At 38.0% G+C, this 12454-nt stretch overlaps 1 protein-coding gene across 15 annotated transcripts in view; it reads left to right on the top strand.

Moving 5' to 3' along the window:
* GPR160 (G protein-coupled receptor 160) overlaps nt 1–12454 on the top strand; it is a 127257-nt gene that overhangs the window by 32917 nt on the left and 81886 nt on the right. For all 15 annotated transcript variants that reach the window (XM_082394202.1, XM_082394207.1, XM_082394206.1 and 12 more), the window contains one exon: nt 10159–10273. Coding sequence is in view for 2 of the 15 variants with exons in the window: in XM_082394207.1 (XP_082250333.1) it covers nt 10159–10202 (44 nt within the window). In the remaining 13 variants the exon portion in view is untranslated. The remainder of the gene's footprint in view (nt 1–10158; nt 10274–12454) is intronic.

Raw genomic sequence — 12454 nt, 5'->3', positions numbered from 1 at the left:
ATGCAGCGTGCATTCTGTGTTTTGCCTGGCCTCTCTCACTCAGCATAGTTATTTTGAGACTCATCTGTGTTGTTGCATGTATTGATAGTTCTTCCTTTCTACTGCTGAGTAGTGTTCCGTTGCATGGATATACCACTCTTTTGTTTATCCATTGACTCGTTGATAGAAATCTGGATTGTTTCCAGTTTTGTGTCCTCTGCCTTTCTTGCAAATTGGCAGCTGGATCCAGAGATTTGATCAGACTCAGGTTCAGCCTATAGGAGGCACAGAATGTCTGGTTACTCTCCTGTTGTGAAGATCAGAGCCATAGGTGCTTAATGCCTACATCTGTTAATTCATGGGTGGAATTCCAGGTCTACAACTTATTTTTCATTTATAAGTTGGAACACTCTTTAAAAAGATGCTTCCCCTCATCTACTACTTGGTTACCAAGTGGTACATCTCATATATGGCAGGGTAAATGCTTTATTTTTTCCTTTAATTTATTGGTTTTCAAGATATCCATTCCATCCCTTAATTCTTTGTATAAAACTTCCTCTTGTTGTTTTCTCTTGGGAAACTGGTTATCTCTTCTCTTTGTTATCACTGTTTTGAAATTTCTGATGTATCTCAGCATGGGTCTGTTTTCTTCCATCAAGGTGGAAGGTTTTCAATCTTGAAAAACCTTCAGTTCTAGAAAATGTTCATCCTCTTCTTCCTTGATGTCTTCCCCTCCAGTTTATTCTCTTTCTGTGACTCCTGTTATTCAGATTTTGCACCTGCTAAATTTGTTCTCTATTTTATTATCCTTTATCTTCTTGTTCTACATTTTCTGGGAAATTTCCTGAACTTTATTTTCTAACTCTTCAGTTCAGCTTATCATTTCTGCCGTCAGACTTTTATTTTCCAAGAGTGATTTCTGTGATTGTTGTTTTAAATAGCCTCCTCTTCTTGTTTCATGGATGCAATACTTTCTCCCTGAAAACAATGAGTTTCTGAATAATGTTTTCTTTTAGCACTGTGTCTCTTTCCTCGAAGTTATCTTTTTTCTGCTTTTGGGTTTGACTTTTCATTGTAGAGATTTTCTTCGAATGTCTGGGGCTCTGTGGATGTCTAGTCATGCATATGAGTAGGGCATCTGGGATGTTTCCTTAGGGAAGACTCAATTTCACTTTCTTTAGATATTTCTTCTTGGGCTGATCCCTCGAGAAGGATTTTTGGATCTTTATCTTTTGTGATAATGGTATTCCTGAAATCCAAGTGGGGATATATGGCTGGAGAGGTCTCAGATTTTAATATGTGTAGTTTTACTCAGTCTCCATTTTCAGCACGGTACCCCTTCATCCTCAAATCTTGGCCACACTCTAGAGACTCTCTCTTTTACCCTTGCCAGAGGAGAAGACCTCCATTCTCATTCCATAGCTGGGGAGAGAGAGTTACCTGTTGCACTGAGTCGCGGAAGGGATCTGGGATCTGTTTATTTCATTTGCAACTAATCCTCTTGTTTTTAGCCCCATCTTTGCATTCCTTTTCAAAGTTATTTAGACCAACAATTCCTGAGCCTTTTGAGGGCCCTGACGTGTAAATTAGATTGCCACTGTGCTTTCTCCATTGCTGGCATTCTTCAGTCTATTATCAGTATATACAATTCATCTGAAGATTTTATTAAAAATGCAGATTGATTCAGTAGGTCCAAGTTGGAGCCTGAGATTCTGTATTTATAACAAGCTCCTAGGTGATGCTTATGTTCCTGCTCCTGTTTTCTTGGAAAGAAAAGAAGCAGCTTCATTGGAAGTTGTATCATAATTTATGTAGCCAATTTCCTATTGCTGGATATTTAAAGTAATTCCAGGTTTTTACTTTTAAATGCAATATTATGAGATGAACAGCCTTAAAAATAAATTAATAGGGCTTCCGTGGTGGCGCAGTGGTTAAGAATCCTCCTGCCAATGCAGGGGACACGGGTTCAAGCCCTGGTCCGGGAAGATCTCACATGCCGCGGAGCAACTAAGCCCGTGTGCCACAACTACTGAGCCTGCGCTCTAGAGCCCGTGAGCCACAACTACTGAGCCCACGTGCCACAACTACTGAGCCCACGTGCCACAACTACTGAAGCCCACACGCCTAGAGCCCGTGCTCTTCAACAAGAGAAGCCACCCCAGTGAGAAGCCCACAATGAAGAGCGGCCCCTGCTCGCCGCAACTAGAGAAAGCCTGTGCGCAGCAACAAAGACCCAACGTAGCCAAAAATAAATAAATAAATAAATAATATATAAAAATTAATTAATAAAACACACCCATTTCCACGTTCTGTTTGAATTTTGAAAGATGTATATACACTTGTTGAACCACCACCCCAATCCAAATAAAGAACATTTTGGTTTTTTTTTTTAGAACATTTTCATCTCTACAAAAAGTTCCCTGGTGCCTCTGCCCCATCCTGACCCTGGGTTTCCACTGATTGTTTGTCTGGCCCTACAGATTAGTTCTGCTGTTCTAGAATTCCACATAATTGGAATTATGGAATTCCACACTTTCTTGTGTCAGGATGCTTTTGTTCAGCGTGTTTTTTCAATTTATCCCTGTGTAGCATGTATCCCTGTGTAGCATGTATTCCTTTTTATTGCTGAAAAGTATTCCACCATATGGATATATTAGTTTATTTATCCATTCTCCTGTTGGTGGATATATGGGGTTTGTAGCCATGGTAAATCAAGCTGCCACACATTTGTGTACAAGTCTTTTTGTGGATATATGTCTTCATTTTTCTTGGGTAAATACCTAGGAGTAGGATTACTGGATAAAATGATAATTGAATGTTAACATTGTAAGAAATCTCAAAACAGTTTAAGCAATGTCAGGTTGTTCTCCTTCCTTGTCAACACATGTATTATCAGTCTTTTAGATTTTAGCTCTTCTAGTGGGTGTTGCAGCAGTATCTCATTGTGGTTTTCATTTCCCCAACATGTCTCTTCAAATTTTCTGCCCATTTTTCTAATGGGCTAATTGTCTTAGAGTTTTAAGAGTCCATTCATGTTCTGAGACCAAGTCATTGGTAAGATATTTATTGTGAATATCTTCTCCCAGTCTGTAGCTTGCCTTTTCATTTTCTTAACTGTGCTTTCAAAGAGAAGTAAGTATTTGCTCTTTAACAGAGTCCAGTTTATCAACTTGTGTATGTGCACGAGCACACGTGCACATCCTGAGAAAGTTATGCCCACTATAGTGGGTGCCTAGTGTCCCCCCACAATTCTTGTCTATCTGGAATGTGACTTATTTGGAAATAAGTTTTTGCAGATGTAATGAAGGTAATAACAGAATAGGGTGGGCCCTAAATCCAGTGATTTAGGTTCTTACAAAAAGAGGAGAGGACACACACAGACACACACAAGGGAGAAGGCTGTGTAAAGATGGAGGCAGAGATAAGTGTTATGCTGTCACAAGCCAAGGAATGCCAGGAGCCTCCAGAAGCTGGAAGAAGCAAGGAAGGATGCTCCTCTAGAGCCTTCAAAGGGAGCATGGCTCTGTTGAGACCTTGATTTCAGATTTCTGGCCTCCAGAACTGTGAGAAAATTAATTTCTGTTGTTTTGACTACCCGGTGGTAATTTGTTATGGCAGCCCTAGGGAACTAATATATCTAGCTAGGACCACAACGATTTTCTCCTGTTTTCTTCTAAAAATTTCAGTTTCACTTTTACATTTAGCCTTATGATCCATTTTGAGTTTACTTTGTGTATGGTGTGAGGTAAGGGTTAAGGTTAATTTTTCCCATATGGATATATGGTTTCCAGCACCATTTTTAGAAAAGACTATCCTTTCCCCCATTAATTATCTTGTACTTTTGTTGAGAATCAATTGACCATAAATATGTGGGTCTACTTCTGGATTCTCTTCTGTTCAATTGATTTATAGGACTATCCTTATGCTAATACCCCCTCTTTATTTCTATACCTTTATAGCAAGTCTTAAAATCAGGTAGTGTAAGTTCACCAAATTTGTTGTTCTTAAAAATTATTTTGGCTCTGCTAGGTCCTTTACATTTCCATATGAATTGTATAATCAGCTTGCCAATTTCTACAAAAAAACTGGCTGAGTCTTACAATCCATCATATATGTCTCCATGGATTTAGATCTTCTTTAATTTCTGTTTTATTAAATATTTTGTTTATTTATTTGTAAGTGTAAAGGATTTTTTTAAATTGTATAAAACAGGCAAAATTATTTAGGTCAATACATTTTAAAGGAATTTCACGTGTTCTGATTCCTTCCACTGCCAGTCACTTAGTTCCTCCAAGGTTTGAGTCATAATCTTCAAGATAAGATAGCCCTTTCAAAAAGAACTTTTGCTCAGTCCACAGTTGTCATGTCAGTCAGTCCACAGTTCTTCTAGGTCAGCTTCTTTGATCTCCCGTAGAATATGGACACACTTTAAATAAATTCCCCACCTGTAATCTTTGGGATCCAATTTTCTCAAGCAATTTACTTTAGGACCATGTTTAGGGTCAGAGGAGATGGATCTGACTGGTTCTGAATTTTAGACACCCAAACATGCATTAAGTTGAAATCAGATTACTCCTAAGCTATCACACCCTAGAACAGTACGTATCATTGGGCTATGCCAGTACCTTTTTTTTTTTTTAACATCTTTATTGGAGTATAATTGCTTTACAATGGTATGTTAGTTTCTGCTGTATAACAAAGTGAATCAGCTATACATATACGTATATCCCCATTTCTCCTCCCTCTTGCCTCTCCCTCTCACCCTCCCTATCCCACCCCTCTAGGTGGACACAAAGCACCGAGCTGATCTCCCTGTGCCATGCAGCTGCTTCCCACTAGCTATCTATTTTACATTTAGTAGTGTATATGTGTCCATGCCACTCTCACTTCGTCCCAGCCTACCCTTCCCCCTCCCCGTGTCCTCAAGTCCATTCTCTACCTCTGTGTCTTTATTCCTGTCCTGCCCCTAGTTCTTCAGAACCTTTTTTTTTTTTTTTAGATTCCATATATATATGTGTTAGCGTACGGTATTTGTTTTTCTCTTTCTGACTTACTTCACTCTGTATGACAGACTCTGGGTCCATCTACCTCACTACAAATAACTCAATTTTGTTTCTTTTTATGGCTGAGTAATATTCCATTGTATGTATGTGCCACATCTTCCTTATCCATTCATCTGTTGATGGACACTTAGGTTGCTTCCATGTCCTGGCTATTGTAAATAGTGCTGCAATGAACATTGTGGTACATGACTCTTTTTGAATTATGGTTTTCTCAGGGTATATGCCTGGTAGTGGGATTGCTGGGTCATATGGTAATTCTATTTTTAGTTTTTTAAGGAACCTCCATACTTGTTCTCCATAGTGGCTGTGTCAATTTACATTCCCACCAACAGTGCAGGAGGGTTCCCTTTTCTCCACACCCTCTCCAGCATTTATTGTTTGTAGATTTTTTGACGATGGCCATTCTGACTGGTGTGAGGTGATACCTCACTGTAGTTTTGATTTGCATTTCTCTAATGATTAGTGGTGTTGAGCATCCTTTCATGTGTTTGTTAGCAATCTGTATATCTTCTTTGGAGAAATGTCTATTTAGGTCTTCTGCCCATTTTTGGATTGGGTTGTTTGTTTTTTTGATATTGAGCTGCATGAGCTGCTTGTATATTTTAGAGATTAATCCTTTGTCAGTTGCTTCATTTGCAAATATTTTCTCCCATTCTGAGGGTTGTCTTTTCATCTTGTTTATGGTTTCCTTTGCTGTGCAAAAGTTTTAAGTTTCATTAGGCCCCATTTGTTTATTTTTGTTTTTATTTCCATTTCTCTAGGAGGTGGGTCAAAAAGGATCTTGCTGTGATTTATGTCATAGAGTGTTCTGCCTGTGTATTCCTCTAAGAGTTTTATAGTGTCTGGCCTTACATTTAGGTCTTTAATCCATTTTGAGTTTATTTTTGTGTATGGTGTTAGGGAGTGTTCCAATTTCATTCTTTTACATGTAGTTGTCCAGTTTTCCCAGCACCACTTATTGAAGAGACTGTCTTTTCTCCATTGTATATTCTTGCCTCCTTTATCAAAGATAAGGTGACCATAGGTGCGTGGGTTTATCTCTGGGCTTTCTATCCTGTTCCATTGATCTATATTTCTGTTTTTGTGCCAGTACCATACTGTCTTGATTACTATAGCTTTGTAATATAGTCTGAAGTCAGGGAGCCTGATTCCTCCGGCTATGTTTTTCTTTCTTAAGATTGCTTTGGCTATTCAGGGTCTTTTGTGTTTCCATACAAATTGTGAAATTTTTTGTTCTAGTTCTGGGAAAAATGCCATTGGTAGTTTGATAGGGATTGCATTGAATCCGTAGATTGCTCTGGGTAGTATAGTCATTTTCACAATGTTGATTCTTCCAATCCAAGAACATGGTATATCTCTCTATCTGTTTGTATCATCTTTAATTTCTTTCACCAGTGTCTTATAGTTTTCTGCATACAGGTCTTTTCTCTCCTTAGGTAGGTTTATTCCTAGGTATTTTATTCTTTTTGTTGCAGTGGTAAATGGGAGTGTTTCCTTTATGCCAGTACCTTTTTAAAGTCCAGACACTGTGTTCTCAAGATACAAGCCTTAAAAAAGAAGCCATCCTTGTTTCATGTCAACATTAAAATTAGAGTACTAAATCAGTATAGCTGATAATTTCCCTCATATTTTATGCTTTTAAATTATCAATTTTATAGTCCTGGAAGCAACCTTTATGTGTATAAATACCCCATCACTTGAACCTGTTTTAGGTATCATGTTCCTTCTTCTGTATCAAAACTCACACTGAAGAATGAGTTCTGGGTTGCAAAGGAGGATTTATTTTTGCATCTGTCTGTAAGTCTTTGTCCACGAATTACACAAAAGCAACACAAGTGCCATTTCTGCAATGTTTAAAATATTCAGAATACTGTGCTTGCCTGTGCTTTGTCAAATTTATCCCTAAATGTTCCATATTTTTGATGCTATGGCAAATGTTATTTCATTTCCAATTATTTATCACTGGTATATAGAAATACAACTTTTAAAAAACTAACCCGCAGCCTTGCTAAATTCACTTGTTACCTTTTGTAGCTCTTGTTGCAGACTTTCTGAGTACATGATCATGTCACCCATGATTAAAGACAGCTTTACTTCTTTCTTTCCAGTCTACATGCCTTTTATTTCTTGTTAATTACTTACCGCACTGGCTAGGACGTCTAATAAAATGTTGATGAGGGTTGGAGGGTGGACATCCTTGCATTGTTCCTGATCTTGGGAGGAAAAAGCCCACTCTTTCAGCATTTGAGGTTAGATGTGGGTTTTTCGTAGATGCTTTTTATCTGGTTGGGAAGTTCCCTTCTATTATTTGTTTTCATGAGAGTTATTATCATGTTGGATTTTGTTAAATGCTTTTTCTACATCTATTAGATGATCATATAGTTTTTCTCCTTTATTCTGTTAACACGATGAATTACGTCGATTTTCTAATGTTAAACCAAGATTGCATAAACTGTGATGTATTAGGTTATATTATTATTTTCATATATTAATGAATTTAATTTTTTCTTTAAGGATTTTTGCCTCTATATTCTTGAGGGATGATGCTTTGTAATTTAGTTTTCTTGAAATGTCTTTGGTTTTGTTATAAGGGTAATTCTGGTCTTGTAAACTGAGTTGGAATGTGTTTCTCTCTTCTGTTCTCTTTAAGCTTGGTATTTCTTCCTTAAATGTTTGGCAAAATACATCAGTGAAGACATCTGAGCCTAGAATTTTCTTTGTGGGAAGGTTTTTAAGTACAAAATCAATTTCTTTAATAGAGATTTTTAGGGATCTTTTTGTTTGAGTTTTGGTAGTTCATGTCTTTCCAGAAATTTGTGTGTCATCATAGTTGTCTCATTTATTGGAATAAAATTCTTTTTAAAAAATATTTATTTGTTTATTTTTGGCTGCATTGGGTCTTTGTTGCTGTGGGCGGGCTTTCTCTAGTTGGAGCGAGCAGGGGCTACTCTTCGTTGGGGTGTGCGGGCTTCTCATTGCAGTGGCTTCTCTTGTTGCAGAGCACGGGCTGTAACAGGCACACGGGCTTCAGTAGTTGTGGCTCGCAGGCTCTAGAGTGCAGGCTTAGTTGCTTCACGGCATGTGGGATCTTCCCGGACCAGGGCTTGAACCCATGTCCCCTGCATTGGCAGGTGGATTCTTAACCACTGCACCACCAGGGAAGTCCCGGAATAAAATTATTCTTAATAGCCCCCTATTATCTTTTTAATGTTTATAGGATCTGTGCTGAGGTCCTCTCTCTCCTAATTTTGCTAAGGTCTTTCTCAGTTTGGTTGGAGGTTTACAATTTTATTGGTTTTTAGAAAGAACCAGCTTTTGGTTCATTGTTTTTTTGTTATTTTTGTTTGTTTTTAAAATTTCATTGTTTTCTGTTCTTTATTATATCTTTCCTTTAGCTTACTTTGGGGTTTAATTTACTCTTATTTTTCTTTTTTTTTTTTTTTTGGCCACACCACGCAGCTTGTGGGATCTTAGTTCCCTGACAGGTATTGAACCCGAGCCCTCAGCAGTGAAAGCGTGGAGTCCTAACCACTGGACTATGAGGGAATTCCCTTACTCTTCTTTTTCTTAAGGTGGAAATTTAGGTCACTGAATCAAGACCTTATTTTCCAATACAGGCAAATATAAGAATCTCAGAACGATACAGTGCAAAAGCAATTAATGTAGTGGAAATTAAAACTGAATTTTGATTTTGCTGGTTTTCTTATATTTGCCTTCCTGCTTTTCAAAGTTCTTTTTTCTACTGTAGATTTATAAATTCTGATAATATAAATAATACATGCTAATTCTTAAAGAAATGTTAAGGGTACAGAGAATTATAAGGAATTTTATGTGTCAGGATAGGCCATAACATATAATCACAAAATCCTTCCAGCTTGATACAACAAACTTCATTTCTTGCTTACGCTGTGCATCCATTCTGAATCACCTGGGGCTTTGCTCCACTGCCCCACACAGTCACTCAAGGACCCAGATTGACAGAGGCCCCACTGTCTTGAGCTATACTATCTGGAACACATCCTGTTTATTCCCTGTGGCAGGGGAAGAGAACACTGAAGGGGCTCTCATCTGATCCTTTGGGTGCCAATAATCTACACAGTCACTCTTATTTGGAAAGCTCTTTCACATACATAAATTGGATCCCTTTCTACATTTCCAGTTGTGAGTTGAGCCATAATTGTGGCTTACTGAAGAACTTTGAAATCAAACCTGAGGTTGAACTTCAAGTTTCAACACTTAGCAGTCACACATCTAAGGAAATGAGCTTGTTAACCCCCGAGCATTTCCTCGTGCAAAAAAATAATATCTACCCTTCATGATTGTTGTAAGGATTAGATAAAAGGTATGTAAAATCCCTGGACAAGGCTCAATACATTATTTCTCCCAGAGGCTTTCTTCACTTGTGAGGCTCAGCAAATCCAGCTACAGTGCGAATCCCGTTTTCTGTATAATAGTAGACCAGAACGTTAATTAACTGTGCTCATCTTCCCATCCTATTGTTTAATGCAGATGGTTTTGTTAGGAAACTTTTCTGTGATTGCATAACACAACTATTTGATTGTAATTATGCTATGAAGTTATACACCTCTTTTTTACTCTCAAACTCTCATGAATGTACAGTGGATTTTCCAAAAGCTACATGTGTGATATCACAGCTGATTTTATAGATGAGAATCCAGCTGTCTGCCGTTGAGCCAGATACTAAAGTAATTTGCAAAATGTGAAACAGTGGCACTCTGCTCACTCAATTGTTCTGTTTGGGAAAACACAGTAATTTTTCACTTTAAAAAATGTTACTTACGTTAACATGCAACAAGTGTCAAAAGGTCCTGAAATGAAAGTTTGAGAGCTGCTAGTTTAGACTCTGAACCTGTGGGTGAAAACTGCAATGTAAGCAGTATTTCCTTAAACAGATACCATGTTATCTGCACCCATATCTCAGGGTCTTTGGTGACTTTTAATCTTTTTCCTTTTGCTGGAAAAAAGAAGTTACTTGTCGTAATCCTACAAATAGTTAACAGTTTCTCTAAGCAGAGATCTGGAGGCAGTTACACTGAACTCCAGTTATTTAGGTGGCTATTAATGACAGTTATTTTATTTTCTATCTTTCACACAGAGCTTATTCACATGGCATTTTGGTATGCCAGGAACCAAAAGTGAGATAATTAAAGGCAGTAAAACTGAAGTAAAATAGGAAGATCAGCCAAGAAAGACCTACTGGAGAAAGCAGAGTAAGTATGGTGTGTTGTTAAGAATTAATTGGGTTATAAGCGGAAAAGCAGAGACTGGGTCAGTGAAAAGAAGTCATGGTTTGTTTCCCTCAGGCCCTACTAATACTTCTAAACTGGCCAGATCACACAGCAAGCCCAAAGATGCCTTGAAAAGGACTTGCACATTAACTTCTTAAATTGTATGTGAAGCATGACTTGATTCATAAGTAGTTTAAAACATCGTGCAGGAAAAGGATATCTTCATAAATCTTTGCATCCCAGTAGTTAATGTGAACATTTTTCAAGGGAAAATTGGGGGATGGGTAGCCCATCAAAGGCTTTTTGTCTTCTATGGGGAGGTTTTTTTAAAGAACAAAATAATGGAATTTTGAATACTTTCAGTGGTCTATGGAGTAAGTAGGGTTTAACATTTTCATCTAAGAAAGTTTTCATTGGTTTCCATGATTATGGTGTTCAGGAACCATTGTAAAACGACCAAAACCTCATTTTCCAACACACATTTTTCCATACAGTCCCTTTGACTGCTTTTTATTGCCTCAAGTTGCATATCTCCCCTAGGCCTTATCTTTCTTGTCTCTGAAGTTTCTTCCAGCTTTATGATTCTCTTACATATTCCATTTCAGATTTGTTGTCTTCTTTCTCCCCATCTTCTTCTGAAGAGGTCCTTGGTTAGTGCCTCGGTGGCTGTGGCTGACCCCCCGCCCCCGCCCCACTTCCTTGGCCCCTAGGAGACACTCAGGGTTGCTTCCCTCCTGCAGGGACAGGCCTGCTGTCCTGGCCTTCCAATCAGCTCCCCTTGGAGAGTCAGTGGTGAAATGGAAACTGAGGAAACATCCCTTGGATGTCGCCTACTTAAGTACGATTCCTTAGCTTTAATTTTGGATAGGACTGTAAAGGGTACAGTCATTTTATACTGATAATTCTTTCTTTTATCCTAAACATGCTTTTTAATAAGTGGGTCTTTATAAATATGAACCCACATCGTTTCCCTTCCCCACCCCCATTCTGAACCAACATTTGCTATTTAAAACTAAGCCTGTTTTTTTTTTGTTGGCACAAGGAGGACTTCATATGGTCTTACCATTCCACCCAGGTTTCCTTATCCAAGGCCAGTAGTGTTTGTCAAGGTAGCAGCCATGATTCTGTGCCCCTGTATATCAAATCTGGAATGGAACTTTTTCTGAGAGGGTAAAGTTAAACTATATAGTATATTTGAGTATACGAAAAAAAGTGAGCGTACAAAAGAACTTGTTTCATTTGTTCTTTTATAACCTATAGTTATGAAAATAGGTATTGGATGATTTTTTATAACTGTCTTTACATATGTGTGTGTAAATAGATACATTATTTGTGTGTCTTAATAACTTAGTTAATGACAAGGTAGATTGATGGCCATGAGAATATGTTAAAGAAAAAATTATTTATGATCCTTGTTAAAGAACAATGAGGAAGAGTTTATTCAAGATGACTGCAATAGGTGTGGGGACCACAATAATGGGATTTTGCAGTTGGGGTCGGGGGGGTATAGAGACTGGACTCAACTCCAAGTACAACAAGGAAAAGGGGGGAATTTATACCCAAGGAAGAAGGTGGGGGTCAGGTCAGTGAATGGACTGTTACCAAGGAAACATCAGGGGTTAAGAGGGGATTCTGGTGAAACTGACCTACCAGAATTCTTGCTGAAGGCAGGTCAAGGTGATTAGACATCACCTAAACTAAAGGATGATGGGGATGAGGAATGTGGTCAGATATTGAGAGTGAGAGATTCTGCCTAAACCGACTTAGCAATATTCTTGCTAAAACTGGACAATGAAAAGACAAATACAGAAGCTCAAAAGTTGGCCTAGTTGAAGAGAGCTGAATTCTCTTCTCAACTAGGAGAGACTCTTTGTCAACTGAGGGTTCATTCTGTCAACAGAACGGGTGGCCCTCTCCCTCTCTTTTCTTTACCCTCAGACAGTATCCTCACTACTTCCTTGAAATTAATCATCAGTTATCTGTAGGCAAATTGTTTTCTTACTTTTCAGACTTGATACTCCCTTTTTTTCTGTAAAGTTTGAGAAAATCAGAAAAACCTCTAATACTACCATATTAATAACTTGATATGTATCTTTTCAGTCTTTTTCTATACATGTATAATATCTGTAAAAAATTAGATGACATGTTGCTGCATAATTTTTT

The sequence above is a fragment of the Balaenoptera borealis genome, assembly GCF_965194805.1.
Source record: "Balaenoptera borealis genome assembly, chromosome: 5".
NCBI classification, from domain to species: domain Eukaryota; kingdom Metazoa; phylum Chordata; class Mammalia; order Artiodactyla; family Balaenopteridae; genus Balaenoptera; species Balaenoptera borealis.
This window is presented reverse-complemented; position numbering and strand designations above follow the sequence as displayed.